The 22,161-nt window shown below is 43.6% G+C and overlaps 1 protein-coding gene across 1 annotated transcript; it reads left to right on the forward strand.

The window, feature by feature from the left end:
- The first annotated feature begins 408 nt into the window (after positions 1–408).
- C8H10orf143 (chromosome 8 C10orf143 homolog) lies at positions 409–21,276 on the forward strand. The gene is made up of 4 exons (XM_075935243.1): positions 409–616; positions 13,115–13,279; positions 13,396–13,461; positions 18,348–21,276. The coding sequence occupies exons 1-4, from the start codon at positions 542–544 to the stop codon at positions 18,375–18,377; spliced, it is 336 nt and encodes a 111-aa protein (XP_075791358.1). The 5' UTR covers positions 409–541; the 3' UTR covers positions 18,378–21,276.
- The last annotated feature ends 885 nt before the right edge of the window (positions 21,277–22,161 follow it).

Here is a 22,161-nt window from a genome sequence, read left to right on the forward strand (position 1 = left end):
ACAGCTGGCTACTACACTGATATGCATGTGCAGAAAGGCGGCTTTGGGCAACACTTGAGTCATTTGCCAAAGCAAGGAAGCATTTCTCGGGTTACTGTAACATGTAGCTGACAGCCGCAGGTAACTATGGAGCTGGGCACGCCAGGGTCCCCGTTTCACGCACACTTTGTTGCTGGCAGGCAATGCCCTTTGCAAAGAAGAGAATGTTCGGGGGCGGGGTGGAGCGAAACCATTTACAATGGTTTGCCCGCACAGGCCGCTCCGCAAACCAGCTGCTGCGCGGGAGCGCGTTTGCCAGCCTGTGCTCGCGGGCAGCTGTCCCTGCGCTTGGCCAGTGTCTGTGCGTAGTCAGCAGCACCAGCCGCCGCGCCCCGCTTCCCCTGGCCAGGGAGGCGGGGCCGACCCGCCCTGTCTCCGCCCAGCCGCCCGCCCCAGGACTCCCCGGGCGCCCGGGCCCAGACCGCGCGGTGGCTGCGGAGAGCCGCCGAGCAGCGCGGTAGCAGGAGCGGGGTAGAGAGAGCAGCGTCTGGCGCCGGGCCGCATGGAGCTGCTGGCGCCGCACACGCGGCGGCGGCGGGGGGCGCTGCACTCTCACGAGGCGGGAGAACCGGAGCGCGTAAGTTCCGCCCGCGGAGGGAAGGGGCCGTGCGGAGGCAGCGCTCCTGCCCCGAGGGCCTCGCGGTTTCCAGCGGCCCGGGCTGGGTGGTCCGTGCCTCGGGGCGACTACGAGACGCTGCCGCCGGCTCCAGGGGCACATTACCAGGCCCTGCCCTAGTCCCGGAGCGCTCTGCCGCCGCCCGTCCCCGAGAGGCGATCGCAGTCGCTATTGCCTGGCTGGGGTCCGACCCAGTGTTGTGAGCGCCTAGCAGCTGCAAAGCCCGCACTTCCCCTTTCGGCTAGTGGGGTGCCAGCTCCTCCTTCACGCCAGCTCGCTCAGTGTCCACGCAGTTTGCAGCCCCCCTCCTTTTTGTTGAGGAAAGGCGTTGAAGTCAGACATGTAAGCCTTCTGCTTCTCCTTGGGCAAATCACTTCCTGGATCCTGACTCAGTTTCCCCAACTGCCAAAGGTGGACAATGATCTTGATCTCTTTTCATTATGGAAATCAGTTACTTGAAGGGATTAATCCACCAAGGGCTTTTAAGTTTCGAGCATGTTTTGATCCCTTCTGTTAGGCCTTTGGCATATATTTGGCCCTTAACATCCAGGGATGTATGATGCGACTGGGGACCCTGCCTGTAACATAAATTTCTATACCCAATATTAATTATATGTTGTGCCCATTTTTGCAATCTTTGTGGAAACTAGTTTCATAATTACAATTCTAGTCCCAAAGACATTTGTCTTTGTAACTTTAGTCACGTCTAAAGTTCCACATCTGCATGTTTGCAAACTGCTTGCAAGACAAGAAGCAATTTGTGCAAAAATTGAAGGACTGAGTCCTTAAATCAGGAAAAGCCCTACAATGCCTTTTGTACAGTAATTAGTGTGTTCTAGAGAAGTGAAATAGGAGTATTTGTGTTATGATAGAATAGTGTTCTAATTGCAATAGTTATTGCCTAACCTTGAGAAGATATTGATATTAGAGAGAGATTAAAGAGTTGTGGCCATTTAGCTCTTGACATTTGCAGGAGGAACAATGGAAAAGTCTTGTTTATTTTGCTGTAAATTAATTTTTCATTAAGTAAAATACTATATGATTGGAGAGACCCATTATAGTTAATTTGAGACATTTCTCTGAATTTAATGTGCTTTGGATTAGGTTTCATGTGAACTAAGAAGTTTCTGACAATTAGAAATGTAGTATATTAGGTGAAAGGGATAATGAGTTGTGAACTTTCTGAGCTACATGCCACTGACTATTGGAATTTGAGATTATTTGGCTAGAGTTTTAGCTGTTAGCCCCCTAGTGTTAGTACTGAAATATTACTGAACTCTCTGATGGCCCAACCCTACAAAACCTTCAACACCAGTTGCTTTCATTTGCATGTGAATGTGTTTTCAGGATTAAACCCTAGCTTCAGTATTTATGTATTTGTTGTTAGCAAAAATAAATTTGTTAAAATTGAAATAGAATTGTGTTTACTTTCACAAGTAAACAAATTGGGACGAGTTGGGATTGGTCCTGCCTAGAGCAGGGGGCTGGATTTGATGACCTCCTGAGGTCTCTTTCAGCTCTATGGTGCTATGATTCTAAGTACAGCCCTGTCATTGTTAGAAGCTGATGGGTTTTTTTAGATAAACACCTAATGATTAGGATTCCACAACCTCCCTTGGATGCTTGTCCCAGCACTTAACTATTTTTATAGTTAGTGTGTTTTGCTCTGCATATGCATGATATTGCTGACCTTTTCAATAAGAAAACTGGTAAGATTTGTTGTGACTTCTGTCTTCTTCCTTTGCATTACATGGCTACCCATCCATCACTTCAGGTTCCTGGAATCCATTTAATGCAGAAGCAAACATAATTTTAAGCTGGAGACAAAAATTATATAAGGTATTATGGCCCCAAGCCCAACAGCAGTTTAATAGGCTCACTGTGAGAAAATCATCATAAGAAAAGAAACTGGACTAACAGAAAGTGTTATTTGCTTATTGGCGGAGTTCTGAACCTCTGCTCATGTCCCAGTGTGTTCAGTCACATATAGCAATCAGTATCACACAACTCTGCTAAGGGATATACATACACATGAACATTGATAACCATTCAGTGGTGAAGCCAGAAAAATGAAAAAGCTATTCATCAATCACCATAATTGGGTGTTGGTTAAGAACTGGCCATCTCTTCCTCTACAACAGTGGTTCCCAAACTTATTTATACCAGACACCGGCAAACCCATTCACGCACTTTTGGCAGACCAGCAACTTTTTATTTGCACACTTGCATACTCACTATGCAAATATTTAACATGCAAATATAAAAATAAAATGTTGCTGGTCTGCCAAAAGTCCCAGCCCCCAGAACCCCCTCCCAGTGCCAGCCATAACCCCTAGAGCCTACTACCCCCCCCCCCCAGCGCCAGCCACTGACCCCAGAGTCCCCTGCATCCAACCTCCCGTGACAACCTCCCACCCTCAGAACCACCCAGTGCCAGCCCCCCATCCCAAACGCTCAGTGCCAGCCCCCTCCTCACCACCAGATCCCCCCCTTCCAGCCTCCTGTTTCCAGAGCCCCACTGCACCCAACCCTCCCAGAGCCTTCCCCAGTGCCAGCCCCCAGTCTCTAATATTAGCCCTGCCCCCAGAAGCCCCCAGTGTCAGCTCTCCACCCCAGATGTCCTACTGCGTCGCAGTGTCAGCTCCCCATCTCTTTCAGCTCCCCACCCCTTAGAGTTCCCCAGTACTAGTCCCGACCCAGAGCCTCCAAGTATTAGCTTTGCCCCCAGAGCTGTCCAGTGCCAGACCCCACTTCTTAGAGCCCCCAACCCCAGAACCCTCCAGCACTAGCCCTGCCCCCCTTATCTAGCCTGCACTACCTGCGAGTTTAGTGCTGCCACCTGGGTTACAGCTGGTCTAAGGCTACCCTGCCTGGCCCTGGTTGGCTGAGAGGTGGGGCAGGACATGCCTCTCCCAACAGCCGCAGCAGGAGCGGTGAATCCCAGCTCCCAAAGCCGAGGCAGCCTGGCAGCCAGATGTCCATGTCCCGGCAGTTGGGAACTGCTGCTCTACAATACTGACTGGGCCAAGCAAACATTGCATCACTTATACTGATTGTACATCACCCAAGACGTGGGCTTGCAGTGGGCAATAATTAAGCAATTGAATTAAAACAGTGGCCCATAGTGACTGCCTAGAGCCCATACATGGGCCCCAATCCTAGCCCCCTTTTAGCTCATAAATATCCAGCAAATAAGCCATCTGAGCCCTGTAGAATGGGAGGGCAGCACTCAGGTCTGCCTTGAAGACGACTGCTGGGATTACTCATGTGTGACTCTCCTGCAGGGGAGTCAACAACCACGCCAGACCCCTGGATGAACTGTGTGGGGGAGGCTCCTTGCTCCCAGAAGGGGCGGGGCCCATGCAGCACTCCAGCAGTGATTTAAATTGTCCCACACTGCAGTAGAGGCAGCAATGGCCAGGAGCCCTGAGCCTTTTAGATTGTTGGTCCCCAAGGCAATTGCCTTGTTCATGCTTCCTCCCCAGCCCCTTCAGCGAACCTGCTCCATTGGCTCGGTGGGCAATTAGGTCCCACAGTTCTCACAGGATGCTAGTCAGTTGTACAATGGAAATGGTACATCATAACCAAGTCTTGCCTCTTTTGTTAGAAATACCTGCCCCCATGTACTGGAAAGCATGCTACTGTACTAGAGCAGTACACAAAAGTTTGCAGACTTGGAGTGCATTCCTACCAAGCTGCCAGCATGCAAAATTGCTTTACACACTACTTCCCATGATGGGATGAACATATCCTTATTTTCCTCCTCTTTTTGGTAGTGAAATTTAGGAGTAACTAGCAAGGTTAATTTATATTGCAAATTCATGTAAGGGTCCATGAGTGCTAATGAACCTTAACAGGAGAGAATAATCTTTAGCCATTAAGAAAAAGGACATTGTTTACCACCCAGACAAAGCATGTTGATGCAGATATGTAGCACCATACAGTCAGAAGAATGCAACAGGACATATTGTAAAACAGTGATACAGTAAACTTCCGATAATCCGGCACCTTTAGGACCCAGGGGGTGCCGGATTATCAGATATGCCGGACTATCAGAAGGGGGGGCTATGAGGGGTCTGGAGTGGGGTGGGGGAATGCTACCCCAGACCCCCTCATAGCCCTCCCTTCTGATAGTCCGGCTCTGCCCCAGGAGTCCCCGATTCAGCCGCTGCTGGTCAGTTTCAGCAGCGGCTGAATCGGGGGCGCCTGCAGCAGAGCAGCTGGGGTGCTGCTGGGTTGGTCCGGTAGCGCCGACCCTTGGCACCGCGAGACCAACCCATCAGCACCCCAGCTGCTCTTGGAGACCCCTGGGGCAGAGCAGCTGTGGTGCTGACAGGTTGGTCCCGCAGTGCCGCTCCTCGGCGCTACTGGACCAACCCAGCAGCACCCCAGCTGCTCTGCCCCAGGTGTCCCCAAGTCAGCCGCTGCTGATACTGATCAGCGGCTGACTCCAGAAAGCCAGAGGCAGAGCTGCTCTGCCCCGGGCTTTCTGGAGTCAGCCCTGGTCAGTTTCAGCAGTGGCTGAATCAGGACGCCTGGGGCAGAGCAGCTGGAAGGCTGCTGGGTTGGTCCCACAGCACCGAGGAGCAGCACTACTGGACCAACCCAGCAGCACCCCAGCTGCTCTGCCCCAGGTGTCCCCAAGTCAGCTGCTGCTGAAACTTATCAGCGGCTGACTCCAGAAAGCCAGAGGCAGAGCTGCTCTGCCCCTGGCTTCCTGGAGTCAGCCCTGGTCAGTTTCAGCAGCGGCTGAATCAGGACGCCTGCGACAGAGCAGCTGGGGCGCTGCTGGGTTGGTCTGGTAGTGCCAAACCTCGGCGCTGCGGGGACCAACCCAGCAGCACCCCAGCTGCTCTGTCCCAGGTGTACCCAAGTCAGCTGCTGCTGAAATTGACCAGTGGCTGATTCCAGGAAGCTGGGGCAGAGCAGCTCTGTCTCGGGCTTCCTGGAGTTAGCCGCTGGTCAATTTCAGCAGTGGCTGAATCCGGGACAGCTGGGGTGCTGCTGGGTTGGTCCCGCAGCCCCAAGGGGCAGCGATTCTGCACCTACCCTGCAGCACTCCAGCTGTTCTGCCCTCTGCTTCCCGGATTCAGCGCTGGTCAGTTTTAGCAGCGGCTGAATTGGGGAAGCTGGGGGCAGAGCAGCTCCAATGGTCCGGCTGCCCGGAGCACTTCTGGGTTCCTGATGGTGCCGGACCATCAGGAGTGCCGGACCGTCAGATGCCGGACCATCGGAGTTTTACTGTACTTAGACCTCAGTGATTCCTAGCCATATTAGCAATCCACATTACCTAAAGGATCATAGTACAGGCAGTCCCCGACTTACGTGGATCCGACTTATGTCGGATCCGTAGTTACGAACGGGGCTTTTCTCGCCCCGGAGGACACGGACGGCGGGACCTCGCGGTCCCGCCGCCTGTGTACTCCGGGGCGAGAAAAGCTGCTCCGCGTCTCCCTGGTCTGCAGACCAGGAAGACGCGGAGCAAAGCCGCGGAGGGACTCGGGCAGCGGGGCAGCCCAGGAGCGCCTGGGCTGTCCCGCTGCCGGCTTCCCCCGAGGCTTTGTCCCGCTGCCGGCTTCCCCCGAGTCTTTGCAGCGCAGCCCCAGCCCCTCCGCGGCTTTGCAAAGCCTCGGCAGAAGCCGGCAGCGGGACAGCCCAGAAGCGCCTGGGCTGCCCCGCTGCCCGAGCCGCTCCGCAGCTTTGCTCCTCGTCTTCCTGGAGACCCCCCAGCAGACTAGGGAGACACGGAGCAAAGCTGGGGAGGATGCGGGAGGGACCGCGGCGCATCTCCGCGGTCCCACTGTCCGGGTTTCCCTGGTCTGCTGAGGGGCGCAGCTAGTGCGCCCCCCAGCAGACAAGGCTTTTCTCGCCTGGGGTAGAGCAGCTGGGGCTGCTGGGTTGGTCCTGCAGCACCGCTCCTCGGCGCTACTGGACCAACCGGGCAGCACCCCAGCTGCTCTTCCCCTGGTGTCCCCAAGTCAGCCGCTGCTTAAACTGATCAGCGGCTGACTACAGGAAGCCCGAGGCAGAGATGCTCTGCCCCGGGCTTCCTGGAATCAGCCGCTGATCAGTTTCAGCAGCGGCTGACTTGGGGACACCTGGGGCAGAGTAGCTGGGGTGCTGCCCAGTTGGTCCCCGCAGCGCCGCCCCTGCGGGCACCTACCCGGCAGCGCTCCAGCTGCTCTGTCCTAGGCGTCCAGATTCAGCTGCTGTTGAAACTGATCAGCGGCTGATTCCAGGCAGCCCAGGGCAGAGCAACTCTGCCTCGGGCTTCCTGTAGTCAGCCGCTGGTCAGTTTCAGCAGCGGCTGAATCTGGAAGCCAGTTCCGACTTACATACAAATTCAGCTTAAGAACAAACCTACAGTCCCTATCGTGTACGTAACCCAGGGACTGCCTGTAGTATGAATTCATTGTTTCATTGTGCTATTGAAGAGAGAGATTATTCTCAAAGCAAAATGAGTGACCAAGCATTATTATTTTATGAGTTACAGTTGGTTAATAACATAGTAAAAGCATCAAAATTGGTTAATAATTAACTCACATAATGTTTTAATATCACATGCTGCAAAAAGCCACAGGAGATGCATTAAAAAGCCACTTGCAGCTCGCGAGCCTCAGTCTGAGTGTCACTGCTGTGAAACAAATGTCATCTTCCAGATTGCCAACTTTTATCTCACTAGGACATGTCCCCATGTAAATGTCCATACTATTTTGAGGCTTGCTGTCATTATGAATCAAGACCCTGGGAAGAACAATTGATACAAGTATTGGCCAGACTTGTAAGCTCCACTCAACTACCATTCATGGCTGCACCCACAAACCATAAATCACCCCATATATGCTACAGAAGCAGTTGTTAAACCCACAGGATAGGAACCAATGACAAGAGGTGGTCTGGCTGCACATCCCCCCCAGTCTAAAGTTAACATCTGTCACAAGTTAAGAGTCTTAACCCTGGTCTACACTAGGGAATTTCTTTTAAAATAACTTCCCTTATTTCAAAATAACAAGCAGAGTGTCCATACTAGGGATGTAATAGTATAGTCAATTAACCAATTAATCAATAAGCAAAAGCTGATAGGTTAATCCTATAGACTACAGGCATTTCCCTCCCCCCACTCTTGCCAGTACATTTTTTAACATGCTGGCCAGCAGCCCAGCTCAGTTCTGGCTCACACCAGGTCCAGAACGTACTCCTGCTGTGACTCTGCATTAGAAGTGTATTAGGAGCCACGCAGGCAGGCAGCGTGGCTCAGTTTCAGCGCATAGTGGGTCCAGGAGCTCAGACCCACCTTAGACAGGGGCTGCTGCCACCCTGTTCTACTGCCTCTTTATCAGAGGCAGCAGCACTGAGAAATAGGCAGGCAGTCCACAAGGGAAGCTGGTTTTTAAATTGGCTCAACTTGTGGACCAGCTTCCCGCCTGACACCCTGCACTGCTGCCTCTCATACAGTGGCCCCCGGGGACTATTGAATAGTCGACTAAGATGAGGTTACTTGACTATTCAGTTAGCCGATATTTCACATCCCTAGTCCATACTACCAAGCTCATTATTTTGAAATAAGGGGTTGGTTATTTCAGAATAATAACTCCTGCTTTTCTTGGGGAATAAATTGATTTTGAAATAGTTATTTTGGGAGTTATTATTCCAAAATAAGTTATTTGAAATAATTTCCTAGTGTAGACTTGCCCCAATTGGTGTATGTACCTACATGTGACAATGATGTATGTTGTCACAACTGCTTCCACAATGCTAACATATTTGAGTGAAACATTCCAGTCACTAGAACAATATTCAGACCACTAGGGTCTCTCTGAAAACATCCATGATGCTGTCCTTCTAGCAGCCATGTTGCCTATGATCAGAACAGAACTGATATAGAGTTCTATTAAGTGGTCCTACGTATACTGTTATTAGCTCTTACCCTGGCTGACACACCTTTTTACATTATTTGTTCTGACTTTGCATCTTGTGACATTTCATTTTGTTTTAAAAGGGAATGTTGTATCCCATCTAGTTATTCTGAGGTTATGTCTACACTGCACACTTATTTTGAAATAAGAGTTCATGTCTACACATCAATCCCATTATTTTGAAATAATTTTGAAATAAAGGGCTTCTTATTCTGACTTCTGCAGCCCTCATTTCATGAGGAGTAAAGGAAGTTGAAGGAAGAATGTTCTTCCCTCGACTTCCTGCTGTGTAGACAGTGCCAAAAGTCGAGTTAAGCTAGTTCGGCTTTAGCTACCCAGTTAACGTAGCTGAAGTTGTAGATCTTAACTTGACTTTAGCTCGCAGTGTAGAGGTACCCTGAGTGGGTAAATTTAGTCTATAGGCAGTTTTACTTCTCTCTAAATGGTACTGATGAACGAACTGCCCCGCTTTTGTTGGTATTCTTTCTTATTGCCAGTTGGCAATACTAACAGTATTCACTTGCTACTGTTCTACTTCTGAAAATGTGAGTCTGTTAGGAGTTTATCATTGCATTCTCTGGATAAAATTTTTAAGTGTATTGAGTTCATTTCTCTAATCAAATTCATTCAAAAAAATTGTTTCTCTCCTCCCAAATTGTGAGCATTTTTCTTTATTGTGAGTGCCAGGGCATTCACTTTGGGGAAATTAACAGGAGCCTCAAGACAACTTGTGTTTATGCTCTTATTCCATTGACTTACCATGCCTGCTAGAGTGTGATAGGAGTAACAGCTAGGGCTGTCAATTAATTGCAGTTAACTAATGTGACTAACTCAAGAAAAAAATCATGATTAATTCCAGGTTTAGTTTTACTGTTAAAGAACAGACTACTCATTGAAATGTATTAAAAATATTTCAGTGTTTTTGTACATTTTCAAATATGTTGATTTCAGTTACAACACAGAATCTAATGTGTACTCTACTCACTTTATATTTTAATTGCGCTTGTAAAATGATAAACAAAATAGTATTTTTCAATTCATCTCCTACAAGTACTGTAGTGCAATCTCTATCTGATAGTGCAATTTACAAATATAGATTTTTTTGATACATAACTGCACTAAAAAACAAAACAATGCAAAACTGTTGCACCTACAAGTCCACTCAGTGCTACTTCTTGTTCAGTCTATCACTCAGACAAACAAGTTTGTTTACATTTACAGGGGATAATGCTGCCCTCTTATTTACAATGTCACCAAAAAGTGGGAACAGACATTTACATGGGACTTTTGTAGCTGGCATTGCAAGGTACGTGTCAGATATGCTAAACATATTAGTGTGCCCTTATATGCTTCAGCCACCATTTCAGAGGACATGCTTCCATGCTGATTTTGTTTATTAAAACTGCATTTATTACATTTGTGACTGAACTCCTTCTTTCTTCTAATCTGCATGTATTTATAAGTGTTGTACCTGCATTCTGCCATTTATTTCACATTATAGCCATTTCAGATGATGACCCAGCACGTCTTGTTCATTTTAAGAACACTTTCACTACAGATTTGACAAAACACAAAACTGGTATCAATGTAAGATATCTAAAGATAGCTGCAGCACTCCCCGCAAAGTTTAAGAATCTGAAGATTGGTCCAAAATCTGAGAGGAATGAGGTGTGAAGCATGCTTTCAGAAATCTCAAAAGAGCAACAGTCCAATGCGGAAACTGCAGTGCCTGAACCACCCAAAAAGAAAATCAGTCTTCTGCTGGTGGCATCTGACTCAGATGATGAAAATGAAAATGTATCCTGTGCATAGCTTTGTTTTGTTATTAGGAATGTTAGCATATAGTCGTTTAAATGATTAACTGATAAAATGATTAACTGATAAACATGGGCTTATTGGTTAATCCACATGACTACAAGCACTCCCTCCCCCCCCTTGCTGCCAGCTTTTAAGTTGGCTCCCCACAAGTACCAGATCCTGTGGAGCTCCTCCCCCCCCCCCCCCCACGTCCCTACACTGCTGCCAGAGGCAGCAGCGCAAAGAGTGAGGGAGGCAGGCAGAAGCCGGTACACGCGGGAAGCCAGCTTTTAAGCCAGCTCTTTGCACATGTCCACTCCCCCCTCCGCTTGCTGCCTCCCAAAGTGGCAGGGGCAGGTAGGCGGCAGCTGGTGCTCAGGGGGAGTTGGCTTTTAAGCCTCCATGTTAGCAGCGCAGGATGGCGGGGTCTCCCCAGAAATGGGACCAAGAGCACACTGTCTGCTGGCTCCTCCCCTGTGGACAATCAAATAATCATGTAACCACTAAGATTTGGTGCAGTTACACGATTATTATATTAAATAATATCTAATATCCCTAATTGTTATCTAGCAGAACATGTCATTAGCATGGACAGATGTCCTCTGGAATAGCAGTCGAAATATGAAGGGATATATTAATCTTTAGTGCATCTGGCATGTAAATATCTTGTGATAGATGTTACAAAAGTGCCTGTTCTCACAGTCAGGTGACATTGTGTACAAGAAGTGCAAAGCATTATCTCCTTCAAATATAAATAAAGTGGTTTGTCTGAGCAATTGGCTGAACAAAAAATAGGACCGAGTAGACTTCTAGGCTCTACAGTACTTGCAAGGGGGCACTTCTCTGGCTGGCAACTCCTCCTAGGGGCTGGGTCTCAGGGGCCAGCCTTGGCCTTCAGGTGGTCTGTGGGGGAGGCTCTGGGGCTGGCCCCAGCCTCCAATAGCCCCCCCCCCCCCATACAGTGGCCTGCAGCTGTTCCAGAGGCTGCAAGGCTCCAGGGGCTTGCCCCAGCCTCCAGTGGCCCGCTCTCTGGAGCAGCTGCAGGCAGTGGGGGTGTGCTGGATGCTAGGACATGGGGTAGGAGGTGTGGGTACAGGAGTCAAAAACAAAGAGACACCTTAGAGATTAACAGATTTATTAGGGTATAAGCTTTCATGGATGAAACCCACTTCATCAGATGAATTGGAGTTTACAGACGCATGGGTGTATATATAAGGACAACAAAAGAAAGAGAGAGTACTTGTGTAAATGAGGCTATTGGAATCAGGGTGAGAGTGGCTCATTCACAGCAGTTGATTTGGAAATGTGGATATCAAGAGAGAGGAAACTGCCTTTGTATATAGTGCATAAAGTGATCATTAGATTGAGCTCATGTTAGCACCATTCATGGTAAATGAAGGGCCATTCTGATGCGCTCTTGCTTAGTGGAAGCTAGGCTTTCTGAGCGGCTGACCTGTTAGGCATTATTAATTGTAAACTTGGTATACCCTGCATTAATTGGGTTCTGTCCACAGTCATAATTGATTTATTGGTTGTTCCTTCTTTTTTCACGAGATGATGCTCTGCTGTCATAGAATTTGAGGATAGTTTAGCCTTCTCTGCTGCCAACTTCTCTAGAAACTTCAAGTTCTCTTGGCATCAGTATGATAAGATTTTGTCAGCCAACTACTCTGTATGCTAAATTTCTTCACTGATATTAAGTATCTTAAACCCCAAAAACAATACCTTGAATTTATTTTTGATAAGCCAAATTTCTTATGATGCATAGCAGTAAATCACTTTTTCTTTTTATCCTTCATCTCATATATCTTGCTAGTTATGTTGCTGTTCTGATATACTATAGCTTTTAATAAAGGACAAATTCTACAACAACAAAGGCAAGAGAATGTTTTCCCAGTGGGGGGAAGCCTGTCTTTAGAGGACCTTCTCAGATTTTCTTATTAGATTATTCACTTTCTTAGTACAATACATATTTTACTTTTTGATTTACCTCCCTTACAAATATGCTTTATTCCTCAGTAGTGTTCATGTTTCAACTATCCTCCATTGAGGTTCCTGGTGTATTGATCCATTTTATTTTTACATAACAGGATTTTTTTTATACGTATTCAAATCTTAAATTTAGTTTCCATGCTTCAGGAGCCTGATTAGTTTGCTGGCAAGTCATCTCCTGCCTATGCAGTTCTTATGCTACTGGGAGAGACAGAATATTTGACTTGACATTCATGATGAAGATTGACTCTGTTAAGGGACAGAATTTGTATCTTCAAAGCAATCTATGCTAGTGGGCCAATATTTAACACTGATCAACATTGGGGCATGAAGAGGAAAATGTAGAATATTATACCATGATATTATATATCAAAATGTTGTTATTCCTAAAAATAAAGTTGGTTCAAAAAGATATTAGGGAAGATTTTCAAAGCCAAGTTATTTAGAAGCATAAGTCCTGTTTTCAAAGATGACTTAGAGATTCTGGAACCTAAGTCTAATTGAAAGTCAATGGGGCTTAGCCTCTGGAATGCCTATGTCATTTCTGAAAATGGGACTTAGATGCTTTTGAAATTTTTACCCATCCTCATGTTATTCTGTAAAGCCCCTCAGTATAATTGGACTATGGAAATTTTGTACACCTGAGAATTGAACTCAAGATTTTTATCTGTTACAGGTTTTCAGGATTTTTTTTTTAAATTGCAGTGAGCTGTGCTTTATGAGGATAGCTAAATATTTCATTTTATTCTTTTAGAAACGAGTATGCAAGAGTTTAGAGACTGTTCCAAATGAGAGTGATTTTTGCCACCAAGTAAATGAATGTGCTATGGATTACTGGACTATGGAGCAGGATTGTAAACAGAAAGGTTCCACAGAACAATGTATTCCTCAGGCTACCAAGGAAAAGCGAAAATCAATGGTATGTTTATATCATCAATAGTAACTATATTAGTAGAATATGTTTAACATACATTTTATTATATATTTGCAAGTGATTGCTTTGCTGAGAATTTTGTGTATGTTTTTGTTAATTAGATTTTTCAAAATCATGAAAGCAAAGGTACTGCCCAGCCTTGCCTCAGATGTATTGCAGGAGAATCTGTAAGTATATTAACCTTCTTACTGTGACATAAAAGACAGATTTCTTCTTAAATATTAGATCCATAAAACATAAAGTTAATAAAAATCTCAATTACATCTCAAGAAAAAAGCATGTAAATAAAAAAGACAGATTGATTTAGCTTTTCCATGCTAGCAGAGTAAAACTAATACGTTTCCAGCATTAGTTTGAAAATATAGAGCTTGCAAACACATTTTTCAAATTTGCTCTAAAAAGTAGAGTTTACTGAAGTAACTGAATACTTTTAAAGTAAAAATAATACCTAATTTCCTCTTTTCCACTAGTATTTCTCCTTAAGATAGCTAAGAAAAGTAGAGTTCCTGAACAGTTTATTCAGATTTTTTGAAGGTTCCTCTTTACTATTTTTAGATATTGAGTTGAGTAGTACAGCTATGGTGTGATGCTTTGAGGGTTCACACAGGCCAGTAAGGCATTCTGTCACCTCCTGCCCTGTGACTTTGGCAGCCTCTGTGTTATACAACTTTGGCTCAGAGCCCTGACATTTGCAACATGCTCAAAGCAGCATGTTCTCCCCCTGCCTTTCACTAGCCCAGTTACTCATTGCAGGGTGAGCCCAACATCCTTACAGTTCGAGTCTCCCCAAAGCCATTTCCCCTGCAATGTCCAGTCTCTCTTATTGGATTTTCAGAGAAGTAATGCTGAGTTTACTGCCTTCAAAGAACCAGCCCAAAAAGCTTGTAAGGCTTGCTAGAGTTACACTCAGTAGCACCTACAGATCATTTATAGTAAAACTAAAAGTAAGTTTCTTAAGAAAGCATAGGTTTAAGTCAGGGGTGGGCAAAATATGGACCGGGGATTGGATCTGGCCCACCAACAGCCTGCAGCCCATTGAAAGCAGTCAGCTGCGGGGGCCATGTGCATCTCTGCATGGTGCTGCTGCGTACTTTATGGGGTGGGAAAGGGCTGTAATAATTTTTTATATATTTAAACTAATATTTCCCATCATACTGTTTAAATGTGAATATATAGTTCTACAGTAAACAAAGCAATGAATTCACAGTGTTGTGGCTATTTTGGTAATGATCACTAATTTGGTGAACTACTGAGGGCTGAGTATCACTCATCTAGGGTGAAATTGTGGAGCTGGCAAAATGCCCATTGACTTTAAGAGGGCCAGGATTCCATGCCAATAGTCAAAAGTTGTAACATTAATGGTCAGCATTGAATTGAGTTTTAACCATCTTTTAAAAAAAAAATTAAATAAAGAAGCCTGTTATAAATCTTAGTCCATTGAGGAATAAGCATCTCCTGTAAGGCACCTGCAGCCAGATTTTTAAAAGTATGTAGGCACTTAAAGTTGCATAAACTTTTACTTGGATTTTCAAAAACATACAAGTTTGTAACTTAAGGTGATTTCAATGGGAGGCAGGCACGAGGGATGTTAAATATTTAGTAATTGAATATTTGCTAAAATTTGATGCGGTTACACGATTATTCAGTAATCTCCGGGGGCAGGGCCGGCAGCCAATGTGCTCCCGGCACCACTCCAGGGGAGACCCTGCCACTCCATGGCTGCTGCCTCTTGTGAGATGGCAGCAGCTGCTATCTGTGGGAGCTGAGCTTCCCACAGTCAGAGGTTGCACCAGCATCCCATGGAGCAGCCTCCCCTGCTCCCCTTCTCCTCCTCTCCCACAGCTTTGTTGATCTGGTGCTCAGGGGGAGACGGCTCCTGCCTGCCCTCCCCCCATACTACCTCTGCATGAGACAGCCAGGGGGGCAGGTGGCTCTGCAGAGCCCGGACATGTGGAGAGCCAGCTCTCCACACATATGGACTTCCACCTGACCCCTTCACCCTCTGTGCTGCTGCCTCTCTATCAGAGGCAGCAGTGCATGGGAAGCAGATGGCTCCAGGGGATCCAGTGCTCATGGGGAGCCAGCTTAAAAGCCAGGTCCCACCTCATCCCTCCTTTGCTGCCTCTTTTCTGTTAATCATGTAGTCAGCTATAAGTTGACATCCCTCATAGGCACCTAGGTATATTTGAAAATCTCAATAGACACCTCAGTATGTCTGTAGGCTCGTACATATCTTTTAAAATCTGCTCTTGACTGTCTTCCCATCCCACTGAAGGCACTGAAAAATTAACTAACTTGAATTACTAAGTTTTGTAAGCTTGTGTTGTGGACATGCCTTTCTCCACATGAAGACTTCAAAGTACTCCTTTGACTCAAAATCCCAAAATTGTTTTGGGATGTTAGAGAAGTCAGTCTTTGACCTCTAACTTTTTTAAATGGCTTTCAGAATTACAAATGCCAGCATTAATGTTAATAAGATTCTTCTGTTTTAATGGCTAGTGTGAAACTAATTTTTGATGAATTACACAGTTGCAAATTAGTACTGGAATACATTATACCCAGCTTTAGGCAATATTTGTATATACATCTTTATTTTAAATAATTTCTATTTTGGCAGTACTCTTAGAAATGTAATAGTCATGTGCCTCTCTTCCATAAATTTTATATCAATAAATGTAAGAACAAATTTGAGGGGAAAAAACATCCTAGGTAAAATTTAGCCCTGATGTAAGTGGGGTTGCAACTATGGAAGGCTAATACCATAGATGATCTGTTCATTTTGTTCTTAAATTTAGCACATTCAGTAGACAGCTATCTGATAGTGGAAAAGAATTTTCTTTATCCTAACCTATTCTTATAGCTCTAGTTTTCCTATATCAGTACACCACAATTCCAAAATTGAAGATTTGTTTCCCAATGTATATTTCTGTGTGCAAAACATAAGACTTTCAAATTATACCTGTACAGGGTTTCCCTTTAACTCTTCAAGGTTTAACTATTCATCCCTAAATGGATAAATACTTTCCCTGGTTAGAGCAGAGCAATTTTAAAATGTCTAGATCAAGTGAAATTATAATGCCTTCAGTATGCCATGAGGTTATTAGGAACAAAAGCATTTATCCATGTTTCATACAGGAAATCAGAGTGTCAATGGAAGCAGAGGTCCAGGATTAACATGTAATGGCATTGACATGGATGATTGAAGATCATTATGTATAGACTCACTCATTGTTTTTTCTTTGACTAATCAGCTACTTCTGGTCAATATCATAAAAGAAGAAAACACATTTTGATTAGTTCATCAGGAACCAAACTGGTACATTATTTTCATTTGTGAAATCATGTGAAAACATTGTATCAGACTACAAGATAAAGCATAACAAAGATGTTAGTAGCTCTATTAACTACTAACTTTTTTCAGAGTTTAAACTTAATCTTAAAAGATTTAAAGAATTGTCATTCACTGAGATCCTATTTTGACACCCTCTAAAGTAATTACCCTGGAAATAATGCTCCAAAATGTGGCTGTAAGGAAGAGCCCAGATGTGGGAAGAGATAAAACATGCCTCCCCTAATTTTACAAGGAATAGCATAACATATGTTAAAGTACATTCTACAGTTTTAAGCCGAGTACAAGTGAATTAAAATAAAATGTGGCTGTTAGAATGGAGTAAATCAGACAAAGCATAATAGGCTGAGACAACCCTTTTGTGGTTAGTTGTGGGCCTATTATTAGCATTGTGTTTTGCACTGGGAAATCTTGATTTTATGCAGTTCATGGGGAATGTAAAGAACTTGAGTAACACCAGCAATTCATGAACATTGCTACTTTTAGGTCTGAGCTTACAAGTATAAAGAGGATAGAATTCTAGCTTAAACTGGTTAGCTAATATAGGAAGATAACAAGGTAAAACTTAAGTTTAAATACTATGCCATGAAAAATGCAACTGTATTAAACTAATATTGATGATGGCCAGGAGAAGATTTTATTTCATTTAAAAAATTATTACTCTTAAGCATTCTTTGGACTGGCTTTTGAATGTGAGAGAAAGAAGTGGTGGTGGGGAAATCTTGTTTATATAGGAAACCCTTGCTATTCATGGCGGGTACATTCCTGCATCCACAGCAAATGGCGAAACTCACAGATATTAGGAGTGGTGGCTCCCAGACCTGATGGTGAGCTCTCCACGGTTCCTGAACTGACCCCGGGGGCAGGGAGCCCTGGGGAACTCATCGCAGCTACGAGGAGCCAGGGAAAACTCACAATGGTTCTCGCAAACTGCAGGAAACTCTCCACAGCTGCCAGTGAATGCCCCGTGGCTCCCACTTTGTCATTTCAGGGACATTTCAGCCATATTATGGGCTTCTAGAAGAAAAGAGTCTGCAAAGCAGCAGTGTTCAGTTTTTAACACATGAGAACATGAATGTGTAAAGGCTGTACAGCTGGATTTCTGCCCCTTCCCAGGCTGGGACAGGAGACAGCGTATAGATGGGGAACCGTGAATAGCGATTCCATGAATCACATGGGTCTCCTCTATTAGGTTACACAGTGAGAGAGGGTCATTTTTTTTATCGTCATGTAAAATATGTACTCAAATAGTTTATTCAGTCCTGTAAAATGTATACGTATAAATGCATGAGATAATTTAAATTAAGTCCCCAGCCGGAAAATAAAACCTTATCCCACTTGTACTATTTTTATTAAATATATATTAGCACAGTCCAACTTCTACCATGTGCTAACATAATTACTAATGAGATGTTAAAATAGTCAATATATTGTATTATTTGCATGGATAACATTTTGACTTAACATGAAAGACTTATCCAAAACAGAGCCATGTTCCCAATGAAAATTACATTGAAAAACTTCATTGATTATCCAGATTGATTATTTGTCCACTATGTCATTCCAGATGATCAAGGTATGATGCTTTTAGTTGTACACTGTATATTTCTCTTTGTCCAATGAGTTTCATTGCACAATGACAAAAATGCTACAGCAGTTTTAAATTACTTTTGTTTTGTGACATGTGAAACTTTGTCATTTCAGGGACACTTCAGCCATATTATGCACTTCTAGAAGACAAGAGTCTGCAAAGCATCAGTGTTCAGTTTTTAACACATAAGAACATGCATGTGTAAATGCTGTACAGCTGGATTTCTGTACACACCCATTCAATTAACAATGTGGATTTCAGTTTGTTATACTTTATGTAGGATGGTACAGGTTGAACTTCTGTAGTCTGGTACTCTCAGGACCTGACTGGTGCCAAACCAGAAAATTTCCCAAACCACAGGAGGTCAATATTGTCTAGCAGAATTACCAACACTTCCATTCCTTAGAGGGCTCTTAGAAGACATTCGGTGTAAAATAGAGCTTAATAATAGCACAGAACACTGAGACACAAGGCTGCTGGCAGTAAACAAACTTTATGGGGATGTGGGAAACTTGGCCACATCCATGGTAAGTTGACATCCAGCTAACTAAAATCATGCCAAACCCCAGATGTTGCTGGACCATAGGGTGCTAGACTCGAGGTTCAATCTGTATGCATTATGTTGTGGTTTTTAATACATAAATCCATATTTCTTTGTTTTTATATTTTAAAAATTCTTTCAAAATAACTTCCATCTTGAGCCTTCCTTTCTACTTCCTGCACAAGGCCCTTCACAATGTCTAATGTTTCATTCAGACAAAGGTCTAAAGAAAGTAATGAAAATAGGTTTGACTTTAATTTGTTATAAAAGTTTAGTTAGCCCAATGTTGGTCCTATCCTCTTGTTCCACATTCTGTTCCTTTTGGGTCCCTCTTTGGACACTAGTATGTGACCATCCTTCCTCAGATAAGAAAAGGGACTGCATTTGTGTCCCAGTACTGTACAGAGTGACATAAAGTCAAGGTTCTCCTTACACACACACACACACACACACACACACACACACACCCCCTACCTCATACGCCTGATCAGGGGTCAATAACAATCTTATCCTAACCTTGCACTTTTTCATCACTCACCCAAAACATATCACCCAATCAGTTTAAGAACTTTCCACTTGTTTATAAATAAAAACGATTCTTTATACACAAACACACATTTCTATGAAAGAGAAATATTATTTTTGCAACACTCCTGCATGTGAAACTGAATGGTAGCACCTGTGCTATGCAGTTCTCTGCTTAAAGACACAACCTGTTTGCCATTGTTTGACACTAGTGGGGAAGACTCACTTGTTGTTGGTTTGGCTTTGGGGAGCCTTGTTAGAATTAACATGTTTGTTTAAAATGCCATAAACCATCTTAACTGGATATTGGCAGCGGCTGCTATTGTTTGAACATTAATCTCCATTACTTGGCAGTATTAATTATTTACATTTTATTTTTATCGTATGTCTTATATAACATTTTTCAGGCTCTCTTACAAAAGGGTTCAGTAATGCCCACAGAATGAGGGTTAAATGCAATGTCCCAGGATTTGCCCTAGGAGGAATTCACTGGTAGAAGGTTCTTGTGCAAAGGAAACATCACCAGCATATTGGTCTCCTGCCTGGGAAGCTAGTGGGCGTGGCTTTAGCTCTTTTTGGCTGTGTCATAACTCCCCAGAGGTGCACACAGAAAGAAATCCGTGAGCTACAGTTGTGCTCAGCTGCCGCTGAAGGGAGGACTATTTTTAAATAAGTGCCATTTGTGGAAAGCAGGAGTTATTTCGAAATAACCAGCCCCTTATTTCGAAATAATGGTCTTGGTAGTGTGGACTCACTGCTTGTTATTTCAAAATAAGTTATTTCAAAATAACTCCCTAGTGTAGACCAGAGCTTACACCAGCACAAAGAAGGTATAATATACTAGCAAATCAGACTCGCAGTATTTTACTTTTTTCATACTGTCTCATCCTTTAGTGTTTCAGTGAAAGTGTTATTCATTTGAATAAACTTATATGTACTGAACTTCTCAATTCTATAATTCAGGAAGTAAATTGGATAAAATCATAACTATACATCAATTTCAGAATAGGTTGTCACAAAAATAGTTATCTTTTGCACTATATAGCGGCAGTATGAGACCTCTGCATTTAGGAATAATACTAAAAAACTGTAGAAGAAAAAAAGCTTGCCTACCTAAATTATGACAATTACAAACTGCTCTACTGTGAGAATAAACAAAATTATTGGGGACATAAAGATTCTTTAACTAAATTAGAGAATGAACTCCTTCCAGTCTGTTTCAACTCTCACCTGAGTCCCTGATGTTCTTCCTTTAGCCTTTCCACAGGACAGTCCCTGTTATTCAGGATGGTTCTCTCTGGAAACAATATAATTTCCCTTGATTTTCATGAATTAGAAAATATTGCAGAAATTGAGTGGGTGACTTTATTTCCATATCTGAATCTTTAGAGGAACTGTAGGATGCTTTGCAGTGTGTTTACATGCTGAAATAATTTTGAACCCCCCCTCCCCCACCACCACCACCTATGGAATATAAAATGTGTGTCTAAACAGGCCAGGATGAAAATCTTTGAAAATGGGATTTTAATGTATTGAAGACTCGTAACAATAGTGATATTTTTAAAATATATTATATTTGTCATCTAGTTCCAGGCTTGCAATCAGAATGGTAACACTGTTGTAATGAGTACAGACAAATACAGATTTGGCATTCTTCAGAACAGACTTGTGTTAAATTTGCATTAGAACCACACCATTGTTGTTTTGAGAGCTTTCCTTACCATATATATCACTGTGGTATTTTGGTATTATTGATAATGTTATATACACTGTATTTCCTAATATTTATGCTTTTGTACACAAAGAAACCTATGAAGAGGTACACTTGCATATGTACAGCAATACAGACTTGTTTCCTGGTTTTAATCCAGATATAATTGACCCAATCTAATATTTTTATCAAATCTTTTTTAACTTTGTATTTGTATATTGCTGTTCACAAAAGCAGTAACATAAAACACCACTTTGGCTTAAAAGTATGAAAGTCGCTGTTTTTCCTTCATGTTTTCATTCATAATCAAGTTACACTCTTCAGATGTTTGAAGTGGATAGGTAAATGTACACCATTTTATTTTGTACACCATTGTGGAGCCAAGGGCCATTTCCTATGCGATGCCAGACAATTCATCCTCCATCCCCACAAACATTTCCCATCGTATAATTCAATATGAAACTATTAACCTTTTCTAAACAAGCTCACTTCACCCAAGGTCTATTTTAGTAAAGTCCTAACAATTTCACTCCTCCTACAGTCTGGGCCAGTGTCAAAAGAAAATATCTCCAAGACGTATACAAGAAGGCTTCCATCATAATGTTCACTTAACTGTTGCTTTCTTTCACAACTTTGTGGATGAACCACATGCTTTTATAGTGTTCAGCTTAAGCTTCTTTCCCCAGGAGGTTCTGTTGTGCCTAGAACAGGTTTCCTTACTGCACAAACATACCAACTGTCATTTTCTTCAGGTCTCCTCAAAGGAGAACCCACAAATGTACTTGCTCCAGGTCTCTCATTACACAAAAAAGGGCTTTATATCCCTGCTTCTTTCCCCATCATACATTGTTGCAAGACTTAAAGATCTGGGGGAATTACCAGTCCCAGAATGCCCTGTGCCTCATTTCCATCCAAACAGCAGCAGCAACTTGACTTTGAGCTCTAGAGACTTATAAATTAAACTGTCACTCTTATCTGATGAATGAGAAAATATGTTTTTTAAACTGATATATTGGCTTGCATTCATTCCAGTTCTGGTGCAGATTTCTTTAAAAAGGAACCTCAAGAAAGAAAACATTAGATTGATTACACTTACCTAATTTTTTTTCCATTTTAAAATTATATCAGAGTATTATTTATTTGTATTATT

Source organism: Pelodiscus sinensis, chromosome 8 (genome assembly GCF_049634645.1).
Source record: "Pelodiscus sinensis isolate JC-2024 chromosome 8, ASM4963464v1, whole genome shotgun sequence".
NCBI lineage: Eukaryota > Metazoa > Chordata > Testudines > Trionychidae > Pelodiscus > Pelodiscus sinensis.

What these genes read in the sequence shown, in the direction of transcription:
- C8H10orf143 (XM_075935243.1), top strand. Translation starts at nt 542, where the DNA reads ATGGAGCTGCTGGCGCCGCACACGCGGCGGCGGCGGGGGGCGCTGCAC. An exon ending in AGGAAAAGCGAAAATCAATG is followed by an intron (nt 13,280 to 13,395) that starts GTATGTTTATAT and finishes TTTGTTAATTAG; the next exon opens with ATTTTTCAAAATCATGAAAG. An exon ending in GATGTATTGCAGGAGAATCT is followed by an intron (nt 13,462 to 18,347) that starts GTAAGTATATTA and finishes TTGTCATTTCAG; the next exon opens with GGACACTTCAGCCATATTAT.